The sequence below is a fragment of the Lampetra fluviatilis genome, chromosome 1 (assembly GCF_964198595.1).
Source record: "Lampetra fluviatilis chromosome 1, kcLamFluv1.1, whole genome shotgun sequence".
Classification (NCBI taxonomy): Eukaryota; Metazoa; Chordata; class Hyperoartia; order Petromyzontiformes; family Petromyzontidae; genus Lampetra; species Lampetra fluviatilis.
The window spans coordinates 31,543,180-31,565,145 of NC_136275.1; the positions used below are offsets into that span (position 1 = coordinate 31,543,180).

Consider the following 21,966-nt stretch of genomic DNA (forward strand, 5'->3'; position numbering starts at 1 on the left):
TTGTGGAGAAGTCTAACTGTTTCGTTCCTTCTATAGAGGCGTAGATGTGCTTTTCTAGCATACTACACTACACACTAGTGCTGTACTAGTGACGAATTGGCATGTTCTGTTTACATGACAACCCTTACTAGTTGGCTGTGTCAGGTGGTGGCCGGTTTTAACAACGCATTTATATATTTATGCTATCTAATCCAAAAAAACCTTATGGATGATATTGGTCGCGATAGCCTGTGTTAAACCTACAATAGGTTCACTTTACCCCTTCAGCCACTAGAGATGCTACATTCGCCATAATGTTTAAAGTAACTAATCCTTGACCTGAATTGCCATAATTCGTTTAATTGCAATGGGGTGAACTGCAACGGGCCTAGGGGCCACCCAACATTTAATGTCACACCTTTCACAGATATTTTATCTATTTTCATGATGGAAAACCAACGTCACATGTTTTAGATTTCTTCCATAAAAAATTTACTTTTATTTGTTAACCTAGTTTCAGCATTTGCAATGTTTTTACGGATAATTCTTCTTCAATATTTCAGGCAGAATATTGGGTAGTCCAAAGTTAAAATGATATAATTGGAAAGGGTGACGGAGACAGTGGCACAATTAACGTGGTACGTGACAAATCACGGGTCACTACTTTCTCCATACTCTTGAGTAAGTAACGGCGTGGGCATTCAACCCCACTGCTGACCTTGAGCTCGTGGGTAAAGTATCAAATTTGTGTGACAGCAGCTGATGTCCTCCATAGCATGACCAGTGTAAACTTACCACAAATTGGAACTAATTTTTATCAGCCTCAAGAGGGGCAAACAGAAACACTAAATGATATTGAGCAAGACAAACAGATTCACAGGCAGGGGCTCGTCGGACAGGGATTAGCCGGACACTGGATACGTTCATCTCCTGTTTGCAGCCCTCGGCCAGTGGTGAAAACTCCACATTTCGATGGTGGTGCATCTATCTCTCGGACAACCACTGTTGACTCCCCCACCAAAGTGGTCGTCATTTGTATCAACCCCAGAGGGGTGATTGGTCTTGTAAACACCCAGCCAGGACTTGAACTGACACACCTCTGATTGTGAACCGCTCACTCCACTGCCGAGTCACCTTGCTAGTTATGTAATTTGCGAGCGATTTTCTAGTTTAGAACGTGACGCAGGCACACACGGCCTTCTATCTTTTTTAGAACGTCACGAGATCTCTTCACGCCCCCTGCCAATCCAGTTAATACATAGGCAGTCTGAACCAGGGCGGGCGCCACTGGGCACGAACCGTGAACCACCGCTTGACAAATACCCTCCCCTCTGCTGCTGCTGTTCCCTCGTTCTACCCAAACAGAACTACCTGCCGAGCAGACAGGACGTGTTGCTTGCTCGCAAGGCCACCAAGGGCATCGTGGAGCACGACTTCGACATCAAGAACATCCCCTTCAAGATGGTGGACGTGGGCGGGCAGCGGTCGCAGCGCCAAAAGTGGTTCCAGTGCTTCGAGGGCGTCACCTCCATCCTCTTCCTCGTGTCGTCGAGTGAGTTCGACCAGGTGCTCATGGAGGACCGCAAGACCAACCGCCTGGTCGAGTCGATGAACATCTTCGAAACCATCGTCAACAATCGGACCTTCCAGGGCGTTTCCATCATCCTGTTCCTCAACAAGACGGACCTGCTTGCCGAGAAGGTTCGCATGACGAGCATCGCGGACTACTTCCCGGACTTTGTAGGCTCGCCGCATCAGCTGGAGGACGTGCAGAGGTTCCTGGTGCGCTCCTTCGACTCGAAGAGGCGTGAGCGCACTACGCCGCTCTTCCACCACTTCACCACCGCCATCGACACGGAGAACATTCGCTACGTTTTCGAGGCCGTGCGGGATACCATACTGCGTGACAACCTCAAGCAGCTGATGCTGCAGTGACGTTAACTCGGCTCCTCCCCCACCTGCCCCCCCCCAAAGCTAACCTTTCAGTGAGCACTGCGGTGGCCTTTTGAGTCTGGGTTGATGGTTTCTTTGAGTAATTGTGAATCGCTACAGGCAAGGGCTTCTCAAACTCCACTTCTTGTACCTCGCACCCTGCTGCAAGCTTGCAATTGTACCAGTCGGCCGTCTGATGTGGACTACGTGCAATTTCGACTCAAGTTGCATTTGAATGGAGAAGAGTGGTTAGTGTGGCGACGAGGATGGAGCTGTGGCATCGAAGCTTCAGTTTTGAAAGCCCTGGTAGAGACACTTGGCAGAAATGCGATTTAAAACAAAAAGCACTTTGTTGAAAAAAAAAAAGACCAGTTGAAAGAGAAATCTGACTAGATATTCAGAATTAGTTTTTATTTCCAACTTACTGAGGCTCTTTGACTGAAACGTTTTATTTCAACAAATTGTATTATTGTTTTTTCATGTGTTCTGCCCACATTACCCTCTACGTTAGCCTTTTCCTGTCCAAAAGAAGAAGAAAATCTCTGGGAAATTGCCTGTTTGTTTTATTTCGTGTGAAAGATTTTAATTTGTTAAATCTCTTTTTTAGATAATCCAGGTTTTATTCCCTTACCCCTTTTGCACAATATCGCTTAATCATTGTTCATCCCAGGGCAAATGAGGCTGCATTCTGGTAATAGAAATAAACAATGGGCATGCCATATATTTTCTATATTCGGTTCTCCTCGTTGGAGGAAGCTCTTTGTGCTCATTTGTAAGAAAAAACTCTTGATCAGAATGTTGATCTTATTCCATGAGTGTCACGAACTTGTCTGGGCTTATGTTTACGGCGTTCCGTGATGCGTGTCATTTTTTAGCTGCTTAGTTTTACTAAGGCCATATGTGTAACGAGAGGGCTCTTTTAGGCCCTCACAGAAAGATTATAGGGCCCACTTTAAAAGCAAAACAAATTTTGGTTCTAGCTTGGAATTTTTTTTCGATTTTAATGGTCTCTTTGCCAAGATGGTTCCTGCTTATTGCAGCTCGTGACATGTAACTGTAGGAGAAGATTTGTGACTTGACCACATTGCAGGAATAGTGCCATATGTATAAGTGTAGGTATATAGTAATAATAATATAATCCGCTAGAATATATTTGACACCAAATTTTGTTGTTGCCGAACGATAGTGGGATTGGTCCGTCCGCTGTTCTGCTTCAAGGGAGTCGATGTTCACGCCATGATGGTTCATTGAGCACTCGTCACGTAACAAGACAACGGTTCCTGGGCTTGCATGGCTGAAAGGTTCTTTAACATTCTGTCCGACACAGGAGCCTGATTATAATCCTCCCAAGTTGCCTTGTACTCCTTTTCTAATCGGCCAGAGCTCAGCCTTTGCATTAGGAGCTGAGAGAGACTGTGAATAGTAACAAACACACTGTACGCGATTGAAAACATTTGTTTTAGACTGGAAGATACCACTTAAAGAAAATCTTTCCGATTCGTGTATTGTTTTTTGTTCCATATGTATCTCAAACTTAGCATTTTGTATATGTTTAACTTGCCTTAAATCACTCAAGATTTTTTTTTATTATTTAATGGAAAAGATACTTGATTTTCCATTTTGTTTTTAGAATTTTTATTTTTACTAATTCTTTGGTACAGTCTCGTTTTGAGTGCGCACACCTTTGCACGCACACACGCCTACATAGGCTCTTCCCCAACCACTCTGCTGTCCTCTTTGCAAGCGTTCAGCCGCCTTGGCAACGGTCGACCACGCCTTTGTTTAACACAGCACGTCTCTCGCTCTCTCGCTCGGTGCCTTCCGCGCGTGGGTTTCCTTATTTATGCAAGGTGTTGGAGAAGGGGGGGGACATCGTAAATGGTGTGGTTGTGGGCCGGGTACTCTCGTCTCCTCTGCCATGCCAGCCGCACGCTCGTACAAAGATCTTTTTTTCAGGACGTCTGGGGTACAAGGTTAAGGAAGTTAGACGCGGTGTGGAGCCCCGACCTGTTCGAGAAAGTTCCAAGGAGCGCCCACCGGGCAACGTCACTCGCCACACTTTCAAAATCTGCCGCTTTCGGTTTTCCTGATGCCGACCATAGCTCTGTGTCAGCCCACCGCAACCCCCGGAGAGCCTTCAATTCGCAAGGCTTCTTCTGCAAGTACACATTTCAGGGATATTTTTAAAAATTGTTTATTAATTGATTCTAATGGTAGCTGTGGCGTTTTGGACATATACGTACATTTTTTCTCCCCTTTAGTCATAGTCGCTATAATACCCGTAACTTGTACTGTATCGTCGTCATGTATTTTTGTAAGCTTTTAATCTATCTGATTTAAAATATAACACGAGTAAATAGGGCTTATGTTTTTTTTGCGCTCCACAGGGCGTAGTGGAACATTAAAATGTAAAAAAAAAAATTGTTTAGTTTATTCCATTTATTTCGCGTCGTTATTTTACGGCAAGCGAGTGTCGTCATCGTCTTCAAGCCAGGTGGCGACGTGGGGGGGCATCAATGAATTGCGTTGCCGCAGCGTGTTGCCTCGGGCGCTGTCGAAGGCCAAACACCGCGGGTGCCTTCTGCTCGTCCTCGGCAAAAGAACGTCGCCTCTTCCGTTGTTGTCGATGTTGTATTATTACCCTCACTAATTGCTGTTGTCGTGGTCGCAATTCAACCTTTTTGCCAGTCTTCCCAATTTGTGGCCGTGTGTGGTGCGCGCGCACGTGTCGTCCAATCGGTGTGCTGCAGCTCGCCACTCCTGACCCCCTTCCCCCGGGGAGGGGGGGGGGCCCACATGTTGCCTGGACGAATGAGCCATTGTGTTTGTTGTGACGGAACCGCGCGCCTCCGCCTGCCCCCCCCGTTACCACTGAAGCGTAGGGGCGCGTTCGTAGTTAGACGGTCGTTTGTCATTGCCTTACGCGCGAGTAGCGGCTTTTGTCGTGGGCTTCTCGTGGAAAAGTTAATTGGAAGTTGGGATTATGAAGCGTATATATATATTTTTTTGTTTCCTCCGATGACAGTCGATGAGAAGTAGCAGCTGGCAGTGCAGTTATGGAAGCAGATTAGGGAATGTACATATAATACGTGTGGGGGTGTGGGGGGCACACATCTGAATGCATCACGTGGTATTGTAACAATTGCGGAGTTTTTTTTAGGCATACAATTATAGTACATAATACCGCGCGCACACACACACCGTGTTCTTAACCATGTCGTGTTGCCTTTACACTTGACCGTGGTAATTAATATATGTGCAGCCAGTAGCGGGCGCTGTTAAGGTCGAAAGGTTATGCCAGTCCATTGGGACGGATGAGAAAGGGGATTGTCCAGAAATCCGCGGAAGAGCCAACCTTTTAAGCTCACCGGTTCGACCTTTTACTGAACACTGATGTCGAACGGTACCAAATTAGAATTAAATTAGAGCGTGACAGCCACGTGACTTTTCATCAAGAGGGACAACTCCCATCTGGATGAAAATGAGCAAGCAGCAAGAAGGGGGATGAATAAAACAACCCGTGTGAAAACTGTCATTGTTCTGAAGTCGAATCTTAACGGTTTGCTAGCTTCTGCGGATTTCTTTTATTGATGGTGATGGAGAGGGGCATTGCTGCTGTGGGACTTTTAAGCAAGTGGTGGTTTTAGATTGAAGGTCTTAGTGTAGTGCTTAGCATGGGTGGGTGGGCCGCATGCACTGCAGCTTGTAGAGTCAATGGTTAATGGGCTAAGGTATGTGTTGTTGGCTAGAGCAAGTGAGTGGAAGTAATGTGATTGTGGCAGGCATAACCATATTATACACATGCTAATATCCTACTCCTTATTAAAATAATAAAACTAAAAAGTACCACATATTAAATGTGCATTCTTACCATTTTGTTGTACATTTTATGTTCCTATTTTGGTAAATTATTACGTGTAAATTGAATTACGCTTAGGTTCTTTTTGTATTAAAATTACAATTTTACTTTCCATTTTTGTAGTGTTTTCGACGTTCATCTGGCTTTTTTTGGAAAATACATTATGGAAGAGTTTCACACTGTCAGGATGGAATAAGCCAAACCTAATACCCGCTTCTGCCTTGCGTAAACCTGTAACATAATCTGTACATACACAGGGAATGTACAATAAAGATGCAAAAAGTAGCCCTCGGCATCAAGTAGTTTGTGCTCCTTTACATGCAAGAGGGTGGCTGCGGTGGTCGGTGTGGATGCTGATTTGATTTGGGAGGAAAAGGCGAGAGGCCCATTTTCATTGAGCATAATTCAATCAAGGTTGCTGGCTCCGTCAATATCATGCAGCCAGTCAAAACTGCTTCCATTTTTATTCTTTGAATCTTTCGGTAAAGTCACGTAGATAGAAAAAATTACAATAAAATAATAAAGTGAATAAAAAATAATACATATCACGACGTTTCGATCGCAACATAAGCAATCGTCATCAGGATAAAAAAGGGGGAAAGCTGCTGAGGCAGGCTGTTTTTAAAGGTTTGAAATGGGTGTAGCCCAAGGGTCATAAAAGAAGTGGCCGGAGCTAGTGATGTTTAAAGTGATACATTTGCATGTCAGTGGAAGATCGCAGAGCTGCCGCCACCTCGAGGACACCAGCAGCGGCGGCTGTGTTAGTGTGAGGCATTTAACCTGTTAATGTAAAAGCAGAGTCGAAAATAACTGCTAACATCGGAAGGTAGGATGAAAACCTCAGCTAGTTATGACTTAAACTGGTATATAACGGCCTTCCAAAGATTGCTCAGTTTGTACCCATCTTCTCGGTTGAAATTGTGTCCGTCCATATATCTGGATGGCTTCATGAACGAATCTTTGTTGATAGCCAGTGGGTTTGCAGAGTACCTTCGTCTTGGAGAAATCAATTTCGTGTGAGCCCACCGCATTAAAACAATTATCAGCCACGGGGCTGAGGTATTGGTCCTACCGTGTTTCAGATCTGCCTTGTGTTCACGAACATGGTCCGAGACATGTCGCCTAGTTTCCCCAATGTAACTGCTGCCCCAGACAGCTTAGTTTGTAGACCCTGGGGTATTGCATGTCAGGGATCACATCCTTCACAGATGGGATCAGATGACGAATTTTATGTACTGTGTTAAATCGAACCTGGATCTTGTGTTTGCTCATGGTTTTGGAAATCTTTTTGGTGACCCCTGCGATGTATGGCAAGGTGATGGTTTTGATTGGGTCCTAAGGTGGTTCTTTCTCAACGGTTGGGGTGATAGCTTTACGGATTGTGTAGTCTGAATATCCATTCATCTTGAGGGCTTGGTGTACGTGCTCCAGTTCACTGGCTAGGTGGTGATGGTCGGAAATACATCGAGCTCTATGGTGTAGAGTTTTGATGAGGGAATTCTTCTGGGATGGATGGTGGTGGCAGTCAGGTTTTAGGTAGGCATCTGTATGGGTGGCTTTCCTGTAGACCGTATCCCATTGAGCCATCTGGTATCTTTTCGATTAAAACATCCAAGAATGGTAACTTTCCATCCTTTTCCACCTCCATGGTGAATTCGATGGCTGGGTGTATGGAATTGATGTGGTGAGGAATTGGTTCAGAGCTGGTCGGCCATGTGGCCAGATGACAAACGTGTCATCTACGTACTTCCACTAGGACGGACGTAGAGTGGATGCCTGCATGGCATCTGTCTCAAAATTTTCCATGAAAACATTGGCTACAACTGGAGATTAGGGAAAACCCATTGGGGTGCCTTCAACTTGTTTGTAGAATGTTCCATTCCAGGTGAAGTAAGTGTTGGTGAGGCAGTGTCCAACCAGGGCCGGTACATCAGCATCCAGTCCTTGTTGGGCAAAATCTTCAATGATTGCAATGGTGTCAGGCACAGGAACTTTGGTAAGCAAAGAGACTACATCAAAACTAACAAGCAAATCACCTGGAGATAGTAAGATGTCCTTAATTAACGATACCAAGTGAGCTGAGTTAAGTACAGCTGAGGTGGTCTTACCAGTCAATGGTTGTAAGGTCTCAGACAGAAATCTGGTCAGTTTGTAGGTGGGTGAGTCAATGGTGGAGACGATAGAACGAAGTGGTGTACCTTTATGGATTTTTGGTAAGCCATTCAATCTCCTGATAACGATTGCGTGTGTTGCAATCGAAACGTGATATTTTTATTTTATTATTCACTTTATTTTTATAATATTATTGTTATTAGTTTTTCTATCTACGTGACTTTACCGAAAGACCCAAAGAATATGAATTCCTGCAGTCACGAAAGCTTTAAGTCAAAATTTACTTAATTTGTATCGAAATTTTAAAGGGTTGCAGTGTCGGTGCGTTTTCATTGTCCGTACAAGGGGTGTGGCACGATGGCTCGTGCACGTGGTCCAGTGCATCGGCGTGTCCCTGTTTAGGGCCTTTCCCGGTAGACAACCGGCCAGCCCGAAACGTGAGACAAAACCAGCGTCGAAAGGATTCGCAAATCAGGCGCCGACGGCGCCTTTTTAATTTCCGCCCATGTCGTGATGACGAAAATACGTGTGACGCTCTCTCGCATCTCCACATACCGTGTAAAGTCATTTCGTGTGGCTTGCAACATAACATCCGCTCGTAAAAATCGTTCAGAGGACAGGTATGTTAGACAAGGGCATTACACAATCCATGTGTGTGCGTGGTTTTTATTCCAGCTTTAAATTGTATTGTATAGGCTTAAGATTGGTTAGTTGTAAATGTACCCAAGGTTTTACTAAGTTAAACTCATGTGCAGGTGTACATTTATAACACCTGTGTATGTATATAGTTCGTAATTATATCAAGCAACAGCAAGTACAATATACAATATTTAGCATTTCCAGTGTTCATGCAGATAAATAGACAGATAGTGGCATCGTTTCCATTATACCCCTTCTCACGTTTAATTGTTGCACATTGACGAAAATTGTCTATCGATAAATTGTCTGATTTTGGTCTGGGCACAATTCACAAACTGGAAGTGGATAATATTCTAACAAATGTATGTGGATTCATAACGTGGCACAGATTTTCCCCCAGGGCAAAACCGCAATGTATTGACTTTAAGAAAAAAAATTACAGTACATTGTATTGTCATGTTTCGTAAAAAAAAAGGCTACGCGTATTGACTCTGACCGCTGAAACAGCAGTTGTGAAGGGGAGGCAGTGCTGCACCTCTAAACCCGTTGCAATGATCCGTCCGTGTGGGGCGTGTTACGACGCAGCGTTCGTGACGACACCACAAGCACTGGCTGCGCTAACGACGTGGCCAGAAGAGGGAGCCTTCAATCCGACTGGAGTCCCACCGAACCTCGCGTTTCTTCTCGTCCTCCCGCGCAGTTGCTGTCACTCAGGGTCCAGCTTCCTGCTATTAGGGGCCATCCGTTCAGTCCGTACGCACGGAGGGGGGAGGGGGGGTTAACCCAAATGCGTACGCTTGCGTATGGGGGGTCTACTGACAATGTACGCTTAGGAAACGGGGGGGGGGGGGGGTAAAGCTTTGATAACACTCGTCAACAAAAAAAACATTTTTTTTCTGGCCTGGACTTTTGCAGCTGTTTTAGACTAATTTCAGGGTGCTGATTCCAAATCTGATCTCATATTTGCTCTATCACATCTCATTTTTATGCTATCGGCATACCCCATTTTCATTGATTTTACCCGAAATTAACTGTCATTTATGATTGCAAGTTGTTGCGAGTCAGTGACTGCTTTAGTGTTAAAATATGGTGCTGTATTTTTAGGATCGTGTGTTTATAATATCATTTTATGTAGATATCCACATTTATTTAATATTTTTCTTCTGCAGTTTTTATTGAAAATGCAATATTTGATATCTCAAAAACCTGATGTGATAGACAAAAACTGATGCCAGATTTGGAATCAGCACCCCAAAATTACATTAAAACCGTTGGAATACCTTATGCCAGAAAAAGTGTGTTGACCAGTGTTATTTGTCTGCATTGGCCTTCAAACGAGTTAGTCTGGCGGTGGACTATCTGTTTGCTTGAACACGTTAATATTATTAATCCTTGATCGTTTCTGCGTGGATTAAATATCGGCCATTCGATAGGATTGGGGGGGGGGTGTAAAAAGTACGCGTGCCTACATGGAGGGGTTAAGGGGTCAAGTTTTGACAGATCTTTGCGTGCCTACGCCATGATGGCCCCTTACCAACCCTGCGGTGATGCGTGTAGCACAGCGGCGATGATGGGCATGTGGATGAAGACGAATGGTAATGATCGAATCTGGGCTTGTGGGGGGATGTCACAAGGGCTGGTTTTAGAAAGAAAGAAAGAAAAACAATCTTCAATTTGTATTAAAAGTACAGCTGGGACGCATTGTCCACTCAGTTGATTAGTCGGTTATAAATAATCCTCTGCATTTGTGCTGGTCAATGACTCGACATCCTTAAAAAAGTGGCGACCGCCTCAAAATCTCACTTCACGAAGGTGGGAAACCCCCGTACCTGTCAACCCCTTATCAGTGCCCTAGCTTATTACAGACCAATTCAGACCGTATTGGTCACCCCGTACCCTTACAAATCTCAACGTTCATCCTACAAAGTCCCATCACAAGGGAATAAATGCAAACAAATAGACAACAACAAAAATTGCCCGTATTGAAACGTCTGTGCACCATATGGACCTGAACTCTCGATTGGACCTGACCTCTCCGTCTCCCTGTACAAGAATACGGGGTAGTAAACCATACGGGTTTGACAGCTATGACCCCCCCAGGCCGACAAGCCACGCAAGGCATGACGCGGCCGATGCCGATGACATCGCCAAACCCCGTCCAGCTCCCATCTTTGGTGTGTTGCTGAGAATTCCCCCCCCAAACTATTGTAGGCGAGGCGTAGTAATTGAACCGATTATCGGTCGAGGAATGCGTATCGAAGTGAACGTTTCGCACCACCCGGACAGGCGCCTTTCATGGCGTTCTAAGCACAGAGAGCGCTGGAGGTTTGGCACATCGCTCTACTGGTCCGGCTTCCTGCAGTTGTCCCTGGAAATTCCCGAGATCTGACTGGGGGCGCCCTGCAGCGTCTTTCTCTCGCTGACGCTCAGCTTCGCCCTGAGGCTCTTGCAGGACTTCTCCGCGATGTTCCGCACCTCCGCCATCTGACGGAAGCTGCTGTTGCCCTTGAGCTGTCGCCTCAGCGTGGACACCCGGGCGTTGAGAAACCCCCGGAGGCTCCCGCCGCCGCCACCGCCGCCACCGCCGGCCACCTCCTTAGCCCTGGCCTCCGCCTCGCTGCGCCTCGCGCGACTCTGCCGCGTTCTCTCCCGCAGCTCCTCCAGCGCGCGGTCCCAGTCGGGCGGCGTCTCGTCGACTCCCTCCTCCTCTTGGCCGTCTTCCTTCTCCTCGTCGCCGTTCCCGGCTTCGTCGTCTCCTCGCAGCTGGTCCAGGCAAGCGAGCAGCCAGCGCTCGAACGAGAAGAGAGAGCCACACTCGGCGGCGTCCATCGCCGCAGTGTCCCCCGCGTCTCGCAGGGCGCCGTCCTCGGCCGCTGTGGCCGTGCGGTGTTCGTGACTCGCCAGGGTGCCGCGTCTCTCCTCCGCTGTGGCCGTGCGCTCGGCCCTCTCGGTGGGCTGCCGGCCGGTGCTGTCGCTGTTGTCGCTGCACAGCTGCGCTCGCGTGGCGGGGTGAGAGGCTCGTGGGGGTGTGAGGTCGTCTGAGTCGCGGTCGCCTGTCCGCTCGTCGTCGTCCGGCGTCGTTTGGCTGCGCACCCAATCCAACAGACACTTGGTGACGGGCGAGAGACGGGTTGGGAGGGTTTAAGAGAGGTTGAGAGGATGAGAGGGCGAGAAGGAGAGTGAGTTGTATCCAATCGAGCAAAGGTTGTTTTAAAAAAAAAATTGTAAAGTCTCCATTACACCAGTCTCCTCTATGTTCAAGTTTAAGGCTTATTTTATTTCACCAGGTGACAACTCATGAGACCGCGATGAGTCTCATTCGCAAGAGTCATCTGGGTCACCAACATAACGAAGCACAGGCAAGCGAGTACAGCATTAAAACAAATAGAAAGCTGAGCAAAACCAACCAAGTATTGGCTGGTTCATGACCACTCAATATAGGTCGGTAGCTTTGTCTATTCGTGCTGTTGGAGGAAGGTGTGTGAATACATATTCATCCTGTGGCACTTGCAAACCGCTTGGCTCGTAATGAGATTGCGATTTAAAAATCCAAATGAGATTGCGATTTAAAACCCAACTGATAATGGACGTCAACTGTAGTTGATATGAATACATTAACCCCCCCCCCCCTCTGGTCCTCGCACCTGATTGGCTCACAAGTGACGACATCACGGGAGGATTTCTCCACAACTCGAGTTGTCGCCTGATGATGCGAGTTGTAATTACCGGCGAAACGACGTACTCCAATTTGTAAATGTGGGTTTACTCTCCAACACACCGGTGTGCTGAACTAGTAACTGTTTTGCCTGCTTTGTTTAAGTGACACACCTTATTAATTGGCTGTGTCGGGTGGTAGCGGGTTTAATGACACATTTACGCGATCTAACCCAAAAAAATAAACCTTATGGATAATATTGATCGCGAAAACCTACGTCTTAAACTGATTTAAAATCCTGCTCCACGGGTAACCTATCGCTTCAGTCCCCTGATGTCGATCAAAACGAGTACCACTTTGTGGGAAGTCATCAGTAGTTTTCTTATAAAGTAGACTCTTAACCCCCCCCACCCCACTTCATAGGAATGTGGAATTTCCACCACTGGGCTCATGAGACAAGGCCCACGGAGCTTATTTATTTATTTATCGCAGCCAAACACTCTTAAACGCATGTTTCTAAATGTGCAGGGGAAAACCGGAGGATCCCGAGGAAATTCCACGCGACCACGGGGAGTGAGAGACACGCAAACTCCAAATATACAGCAGCAGCAGGCGTCGGGGTCAGGATCGAACCCACGACCTCCTGCGTACCAGGCGAGGTAGTCAACATCTCGCCCCAGTGGCACCCTGCGAGCTCCCTCCTGCCTCACCTGGTAGCGCGGGGCGAGGCGGAAGGCGGCCACGTGGTGCAGCTTGTGCAGACACACGGGGCACAGGTGCGGCGGGCGCGTGCGTGCCACCGCCGCGCTGCGCGCGCCCTGCATGACGCACGCGAGCCAGCGGCAGTGCGCCACGCCGAGCAGGTGGCACGCGGCGTGCACCACCGCCTGCGGGACACGGGGGGCGGGCACCAGCGTGGTAGCCCGGCCACGGAGTCCATGAGCGCGGGTCGGAATATTTCACTTTGTCGGTATCCTCCTGAGGTGGGCCTAACTGTAGTGGTTCTATATTAAAAACAAAAATACTTGGGCTTCTGCTTTCGTGTGCCTGATGTCGATGTAGAGCAACGGCTACGATTACACATTCAGGTGGGTGAGCCAGACGGCCGCATCAGGAGCAGCGGAGTGCACCGCTGCGGTGTGTCTCCTCTGTGTTTGTGTGTTGCGTGGTTTACGTTGTTTATGGTCTGTTCTGGATGACCACAGTCGCATTTCACCTGGCGAGGCGCACTGAGCTACAGAGTTCTTTTTTTCAGAAGCGACCTGGCCACAAATGATAGCTCACCGAAGTGGCTTGTCACGTGGACATTTATAGCAGTCAAATACTCTTAAACGCGTGTTCATTCTCAATGTGGAGTGAAAAACTGGAGGACCCCGAGAAAAAATATCGATGCGACCACGGGGAGATAAACATGCAAACTCGACATATAGAGGCGGCAGGGTCGGGATCGGACCCACGAACTCCTATATACCAGGCGAGGTCGTTAACATCTAATTTCTTAATGTAGTCAACAACCGTGAGTTGCGTGATAACCATTTCAAATGAGTTGGGTTATAAAATAATGCACTTTCATTCGCAATATTCATATTAATACATCCGTGCTGCTGAGGTTTTGCTACCTCAGGTGGTACTAATTTCGTGGACTGAGCGCACAAATTGAGAACTGCAGCTGTTGACTATTGAAATAATGGACTACTCGGTCTAAAACTGAAACTCAGCACGTTTGGCGATAACACTGCGCTAGATAGAAGAAGAAAAAGATACGGGAGGCAGCATGTCTGGAAATGGCACTTCTTCATCAATGGTCATTCCCTGGATGTTGCCGATGGTATATTTGTATGTACATTTCCTTTGAGGGCAGTGTTATTGACAAACTTTTCGAATTTTTTTGTTATTTGTGTTTGCGCACCGCTGCTAAAGCAGTGTAACGGAATATGTCGTTTAAGAATTCTACTTTCATGAATCAAGTTATAAAATCGCAAATCATTTGCAGGAGTAAATGTAATGATTTCCAGTGGCGTCAGACCCCGCGATGAGGTTGATGATGACTTCATCAACCTCATCGCGGTCACAACATCACCGCCGATCGTGCACGACTGCGGGAGAGTTTCCTGCCTTTTTAGAGTCCAAGATACCCCCCCCCCTCCCCATTGTTAAATGGCTGCCAATTAATCGTGTTTACAACAATCATTTTTATTGTTATTCTTGGTTCTTTCGGTAAAGTCACGTAGAAGGGAAATAATAAAATAATAGAAATATAAAACAAAATATTAATTTATTATTTCCCTTCTACGTGACTTTACCGAAAGAACCAAGAATATGAATCCCTGCAGTCACGAAATCTTTAAATCAATTTTTTTTATTGTTATTGAATAATTTCTACACTACATTGTCATCGTCAGCCACCGTGTGCCCATGGATGAAGGCCTCCCCAAGCCACCGACCATCCTTGCCGTTCTATTCCCTGGCTGCCACTCCGTCATTACTCTTGGCCACCATCCGTTAAAAGCGACGTGTCTTGCCAAAGCCCCACTTATTTTTCTTAAAAGTTTGAAAAAATGTTAACATCTCATCATCCTGCGGACTTGTCGCACGGTACTTCACTTGTGCTCCTATTTACCGTGAGCCCTCCTCTCATCTACATCCTCCCGTGTTCCCTCCCTACCATAGGAACGTGTCATGTCCATCACTGGCTCGGCACCAACCAAAGGAATTTATCACCGCTCCACGGAGACACTTGGATTCTGATAGCCACCTTCTCGTATTGACGAAACAACAAACATTCTTGTGATTTGAAGCCATTGGTGGTATTGAAGACATTGCAACATTCACATAAAATCAGACGAAAATATATTTTTGTCGAAATGCAACCCCACTGCGGGGGGAGGGGCACTCGAGGCCACTCAGTCCACTGCTAAAGCCAAGTCCACGAATTTTGGTATTTTTCTTTTTACAATTAAGCGATGGGCACCCACAGCCTAACCTTATACATCGGGCTTGAGAGCCAGAACAGAATGCAGACAAAGGCAGATCGTGTGGTTACTACTTCTGTGTTTCTCATTTGTTGAAAGTTTGTTTCACATCGAACCGTGTCGGGCCCCCTGCTGAGTTTCTCCATGCTCCTTTCAACGAGGTCACGGGTTGTCTAGATACAAATTTGTCCCAAAATGCCAACCACACGGAGTGACGCAATCACATTGTGTGCTAGCGACTGACCTCTCCCTATATGTTATATACTATGTTGACCCTCCGTACGTAGCCGACCATGCTCATCGGAGGTGCGGGGGAAGGACAACAATCTCAACACAAAAAGCAGTTCGAAAGAAATGAGTTTTCAATCTAGATAGAGGTAACTCGGCTTAAAAACAGAGCTGGGTTGGCTTGCCCAAACTTCAAGCTAGTATACTATGCACCATCCTCAACATCAACTCCTACAATTGTTCAACAGCAGGACTCGTCGTGACGACGGAGTCCTGAGATGCCCTCATCGGAGGCATCGCTGACCTTGCACGAGTGCAGGAGGAAGTCACCGCCCGGCGTGGCGGGCAGGGAGAGGCCAGCGAACCAAGCGCCGTCGCCGCTCCGCGCAGGGTCCAGACGGGCCTGCAGGAGTCCCACCACGGCGGGCGAGTAGCACCGCACGAGGCTCGCGTTCGCCCACGGGCCCTGCGGTCCCCTGGGCCGACACCAGGCCTCCTCCTCTTCCTCCTCCTCCTTCTCGTCGTGGTCATCGCGTGCATCGGCATCGCGATCCGGCGCTGTGGGTTCACTTCCCGGAGGTGGCAGCTGCTGCTGTTGTTGTTGGTGGTATCGTTGCTCATGTTCATTCACAAGTTGATCTTGAGGCTGCTGCTGTTCTTGCCGTTGCTGAGCATGTTCATCTAGCTGTTGATTTTGTTTCTGCGACAAATCATATTGGTCTTGTTGGTGGCAATCTTGCTCTTGGTGATTGCGTTGTTGATCTGGATTTGTCTGCTGCTGCCGCTCCAGCTGCTGCAGATGTTCTTGCTGCAGCAGGTGATCTTGCGCTTGCTGCTGTTGATTCTGTTGCTGCTGCCGCCCTTGATTGTGCTTCTGATTATGAATCTGCTCTCCACCTTCCTGTTGCTTCCGTTGCTGCTGCTGCCACCATGGGCCTCCCATGGGGAGCTCCTTGGCATGCCGGGGCATGACGGTGAGGCCCGGCCATGGAGGAGGCCGCTGTTTATTACCGGCCTCGCGCAGCCGCTTGTCGAAGTCCGGGTCGAGTCGCGCCAGGCTGCACACGGCGACCCCTGCACCATGGTCAGGAGAGTGAGTGTGGAGCGGTGGTGTTGGAGACATTGGCGCATTGTTGCGTACAATCTGACTACGGCGCTACGTGCCGGCGTTATAGAATACGGCACTGGTGCCAACGTTGCACGCTATGACACTGTGAAGACAATGTTAGACAATCGAGGTCAAGATGAAAATGTGATCATGGCCAAAGCCAGCGATGGCGTCACACCTTGCCAGCATTTTCTACCGTCTGTCAGACCCCAAGACTGTTGTTCGGTTACTGAGCAACCTCCCAAGATCTGCCCTAATGGTATTGCACCGTCCGGCTATAGGTCTTACCTTCAATCATTGGACCGTGGAGACCATTCGGATTTTTTTTCTCGGAAATCGGCCTTGCCCCCACCCTGCACACGTGTCCCACGACTGCAGCGCTTTATCCCGTCTTACCAGCACCTGCCTCGGACACTTGTACTCAAATGCCGGCGACTTATTTTCGAGCCGTAACATTATTATTATTATCATCTCTGATCCATGACGGACAACACGGCACTAATTACCAGTGTCAAAAGAAATATGGCACTGATGCCAATGTTAATGAATGGCCCGTGTCCCTGGTCTAGGTCATGGCTTGCAGGCACCTTCTGCGGGCAGGCACTTCTCAAAGACGAAGTCGGCGGAGTTCCCAGCGTACAGGTCGGCGAGAGTGAGCCCCAGTAGACAGGAGCGGCCAGGAGCTCGCAGCCCCTTCAGGTAGTGCAGCAGCCCGTCTGCGGGGCGAGATGCACTTTACACGGTGCGCCCATAAACGGCTCGTATCGCTCCTGCGAGCACATTCACGCAGCGCCTACGATTAGTTCCCGCGCCTCCGATTTGCACGGTTGGCTGTGTGCGGTTGCGAAGGAAGTTCAGCATACAATCATTTTCAGGAGGATCCTGAATTTGTTTGGTTATTTTGTGAATTATTAAACAAGGCCCGGAGGCTAGAGCAATGAAGAATGTATTCACTTTTTAATGAGGTGGTCTCTTGTCCTAGTTATTTGTGCTGCTTGTGGTTCCCCACGATGGTGAACAGTGGGTTGATGGCTGTTTTACTTGTGGGGAGGAAACCAACATAACTGTGAAAACCCAAGGGATAAAAACCGCCAACAGTGTACAAACATAGGCAAGCGCCGTCTTGCAAAGACTAAATTATTTGGCGGTCAGTAGATGATCTCATGCACACAGTGATCTGGGCACAGTCTACCAACCTGCGTCTTGCATCATTGGGTTGTGTGTGTGCGTTACTGCTCACTGGCAAGACTGGACTGCGTCGAGGAATGACTCGCCGAACTCGTGACCAGTCCCATGCCTACCCCATCCCTAATCAACTAGTGCCTAGCACTCGGCCTACCCCATGCCTAATAAACAGGTTAATTTCCAGTCCCTAAAATATGAATTGCTCAGAAAACCTTTCATCGAGGTTTACTTTGATTGGCTCGAGATAATTATTGTCACTCCATTCCGTTGCTCACCCGAGTTGCTTTAGTCACCTCATGGTTAATGCATCGTCGGCAGCAATTGCCCGAGTGGATCATGGCCTTCAGAGGTGGCAAGCCTGGCGCCATGGTGGCAAGATGTTAACTACCTCGCCTGGTATACATGAGGTCGTGGGTTTGATCCCGACCTTGACGCCTGCTGTATATTTGGAGTTTGCGTGTGTCTCTCTCCGCATGGTCGCGTGGATTTCTCTCCGTTTTTTTTCCCCTCCACGTTTAGAAACGTGCGTTTAGAGTATTTGGCTGATATACATTTCCACGTGATAAGCCACTTAGTTGAGCTATCATTTGTGGCCAGGTCGCTTCTGAAAAAGACCTACATAGCGCAGTGGGGCTTTACCTGGTAAAATAAAAAAAAATGGTTTTAGTTTACCGTGTGTGGGCCCGTGTACGTGGGCGTGTGCGGACTTGCCGGCGTGGATTTGCCAGTGACCCGTTCGCGCGTCGCGGCGGCAGGGGCTGCGGCTCTCGGCCACGTCGAGGGGCTCGTTGAGGCGCACCGTGAAGCCCGGCAGGAAGGCCTCGGCGTAGCCGCGCACCGCCGCCATGAAGGCACGCGACCTCTCGCAGCCGGTGTCCGTGAACCCTGCACGAGAGTCGTCGTCGTGATCATCGTCGTCGTGATCATCGTCATCATCTGTTATCGTCGTCGTGGGTCTCCTCAACCAGTGCGGTGCGCTCCCCGCCCCCACCCCAATGCTTTCAAGGGAGATTCGTAGGCTGCGGCATGGATACCGTGCAGGAAAAAAAACATTGAATGCCCAAGGAATATAAGCGCCCCATTGTGTTGACAAAATACACGGTTACTTAAAGCAAATGCCTTACCAAATGCACACTTATCACGTCAAAAACTGCCTTACTAATCCTGCAAGGACTGGTGACGTGTCCGTGATTTCTCTGTATTGTGGCCCTAGTAACCATCGTAGTTGGATGGGTGACAATGCACCACCCTGCAATCTGCGGTGTCTCGGAGCGCTTCTAGACGCGATGAGCGACTTGCATCACAACATCTCATCATCTCAAGCGTTTGAGGTGCCACCTCTGTCGACAACCGTCCTCGTGTGGCAGCAGGTGACTCGGCACCTGGCCGGCAGGTGAGCGTTACTCTCCCAGACAGGACGCCGATAATTGCTGTGCCTTGTCCCAATTGAGCGATTTGTAGATCTCCCGTTACGGCCTTTTTGTCAGCATCCAAAATGGTGAAGAAAAATAATAAGAACAAGTTTTTACCCTCTCTGGCAATACAACAGGAGGTGTAAAGATGTTTAAACACCAAATAGAAACAATTTGCAAGGCATCAAGTCTGCATTAACCACACGTACTTGTGGCAAAATATGCAAACGAACATGCTCTGATAATCTATGCAAAAGGTCTATGAACATCTTGACACTTTGTTTTATTGCCAGAAAGGGTAAAACCCATTCTTATAATTTTGTAGTTCCTACGTGACAAATTCTTTCTCTCGCGATTCATCCCACCTCGGAGGAAGTGACGGACCCCCCCCCCCCCACCGCCTCATCCTTACCCAGAGGCTGCAGGTGCAGCGTGGGCTGGGGGATCCCGTGCAGCGCCCGGCACCGAGGGGGGCAGCCCATCGCGAAATCGCGGAATCCTTGCGGCTCTTCGGGCCACTGGCAAAGCAGCCACGCCGGTGAGGCGGTGCCGAAGGGGCCCTCCTCGCCCCCACGGTGACACCGCGCCAGCAGGGCCCTCTCACCGCGCGACAGTCGCTCCCGATAGCGGCTCGCGAGCGCCTGGTCCGGACCGCCCGTCAGAGCCTCCATGAGGGCACGCGGGCCGGGGCCCGGCTCCGCGTGAGTCCACAGCGAGAGCATGGGCTGCGCGCACACCCACGACGAGCAGCGTCACGTCTCTGTTGGGAGTGCGCCCGCACGGGGCCACCGCCTTGGTGAAGGAGAGAATCGAAAGCTCGGTGGAGTGCCACTGTGGAGACAGGCTGACCAGACGGGCCATGGATCCCAAACGACATCCATTCAGCTTCTCGCAATGCTGTGCTAAGGCTATCGTACCTGCACATGCACTAATGGATTTACAATATGCAAGACGAAGGGGTGTAATGATTGACCTCCCTCGTGACAATGCGGTGATTCGTCACCATGCAAGATCAAGATTCAATTTAAGCATCCTTTTTTTATTGTGGTGAAAGTTATCATTTCTAGTGGCGATAGAGATCACGTGAACCCATTGTTTGTAAAATGCATTAATCTAAAAATGTATTCGGACACGTATTCGATGCATGTATCTTGAGTTTAATCCGGCTTAATAGAAAGGACGATACGTCATTACCCAACCTATATTTTATAGCACCTTTCAAGTTAAATACTTCTCAAAGCGCTTATATAGGTGTTATAAAACATAACAAATTAAGAGATTAAAGTGAGCCAAATAAAAGACAGCTATTTGTTGAATATTCAAATGAAGTTAAAAACCTTTTCAAACAAATGCATCTTCAGGCGCAATTAAAAAGGGGTATTGAATCAGTCAAAAACAGTCTTACTGAATACAATACAGGTCCACATTTCCCACCAATCCCTGCAACTTGTGAATAGAGTGACAGACCTCGGATGTAAGGAGACACGAGGTCAGTTAAGTAATGGGGAGTGAGCCAACATGAAGCAGCAATCGACTCGATTACCGATTGTGAGCACGAGTAGTGTGAGAAGAGCATTTCAGTGGCTGGTTTTAGATTAAATAAAAGTGTACATCAACGAGGTCGCCGCCAGATGGCTCAGATGTCAAGAGGTCAAAGCGCTGAAAGTGGCCCTGCTGAGGTCCTGGTCTCAAATCGAGGTGGCAGCCTCTGATGTTCTCCAGCCCCATGGGTTGATGGTCTCAGTTGAGTCACGAATGACTGCACACACACCAAAAAAAATCCGTGATTTTGTTTTCGTGCGCTTAATTTGGTCAAATGCCAGCCCGCAGAATTTCAAATATCTGTTTGACTTTTCATGTGACCAAAAACATTAATCTTACTGGCAGAGCGAGTGGGAAAGTGCCTCCCTCTACTTTGAAAACAAATTTCTTTCGAGCTTATTTTTGTGTTCAATTGGTTCTCATTCTCCCCCGCACTTCCAATTAGCGAAATTATTTCAACATACATACTGTGTTGACCAGAAGCCACTGAAAGGGAAAATGTGGCTCCGTGTTATCCACTTCCACGGACCATTCTCTAACATAATAGGTTGCTCTGCTCAACGAAAACATATTACTCGCCTCGTCACAGCATGCTGATAGCACGATCGGCAAAACATTGTGGGAAGAGACATGAAGAGGCGTGGACCAACTTCCCAGCATTGGGATAGTGGATGATGCTACATGCATGAATACTTCAGAGGCAGATTAAACATAATCTTGTTACTTCATGGATAGGGGCGTAAAAAGGTCTAAACAACAACTCCCAAGATATCTGAATTCTAATTCAAGAATGTTCAAGTTGACGTCTGGAACTAAACACGGTCACCTCTGTTTTTGTTATTTTTCTGAATTTATTTTGAACAAAAATACGCCGTTGCATCCATCATTTAACGTCAGCAAAAGACGTCGACGAAAAACCCAAGTGGGAGAATCATCCCAGACTCGACTAGACAAAGCATGCGGCGTGGAACGAGAGCGAGGGCAGTGAAACGTTGAGGACAACACGCACACGGCCCCGTGGCTCGTGGCTAGGCCTCGGCAAGGTAAGGTTATTGTACCCTTTTTACCGGGTAAAAGGGTAAAGGGTAAAGGTGTCGACATGCCAAGGGGAAGGGTAAAGGGTAGGGTAAAAGGTAGGCTCGTTGCTTTTTACCTTTTACCTTACCTGCTAAAGGGTAAAAGGTAGGGTAGAGTGATTGTATTGTGGTAAGGTAAAAGGTAGGGTAAAGGTAGGCTCGTTTTTACACTTTTACCTTACCTTGCCGAGGCCTACTCGTGGCTCAAGCTTTGAAGCTTTTAGTCTCCTTCAGCGTGTTGAGGTTCAGGGATGGACAGGGACTACT

At 47.9% G+C, this 21,966-nt stretch overlaps 3 protein-coding genes across 4 annotated transcripts in view; 1 reads left to right on the forward strand and 2 right to left on the reverse strand.

The window, feature by feature from the left end:
- The window catches only part of LOC144934657 (guanine nucleotide-binding protein subunit alpha-13-like), a 39,926-nt gene extending 34,049 nt beyond the window's left edge, over positions 1 to 5,877 (forward strand). Inside the window, exon 3 of the mRNA XM_078860714.1 lies at positions 1,345 to 5,877. Coding sequence (XP_078716840.1) covers positions 1,345 to 1,914 — 570 coding nt within the window. The 3' untranslated portion in view covers positions 1,915 to 5,877. The remainder of the gene's footprint in view (positions 1 to 1,344) is intronic.
- Positions 5,878 to 8,305: 2,428 nt separating this feature from the next.
- LOC144934645 (uncharacterized) lies at positions 8,306 to 17,237 on the reverse strand. 2 transcript variants are annotated; one of them, XM_078860705.1, is made up of 4 exons: positions 17,072 to 17,237; positions 15,681 to 16,450; positions 12,887 to 13,063; positions 8,306 to 11,629 (listed from the first exon to the last, which is right to left on the reverse strand). In XM_078860705.1, the coding sequence occupies exons 2-4, from the start codon at positions 16,344 to 16,346 to the stop codon at positions 10,862 to 10,864; spliced, it is 1,611 nt and encodes a 536-aa protein (XP_078716831.1). In that variant the 5' UTR covers positions 16,347 to 16,450; positions 17,072 to 17,237; the 3' UTR covers positions 8,306 to 10,861. The 2 variants fall into 2 exon arrangements, with proteins under 2 accessions (XP_078716831.1, XP_078716821.1); XM_078860695.1 differs by lacking the exon at positions 17,072 to 17,237 and having other exon boundaries at positions 15,681 to 16,845.
- LOC144941040 (archaemetzincin-2-like) lies at positions 17,055 to 20,809 on the reverse strand. Its single transcript, XM_078867887.1, has 4 exons — positions 20,693 to 20,809; positions 19,494 to 19,806; positions 18,381 to 18,554; positions 17,055 to 17,200 (listed from the first exon to the last, which is right to left on the reverse strand). Exons 1-4 carry the CDS (start codon positions 20,807 to 20,809, stop codon positions 17,055 to 17,057), a joined length of 750 nt encoding a protein of 249 aa, XP_078724013.1.
- Positions 20,810 to 21,966: the final 1,157 nt, after the last annotated feature.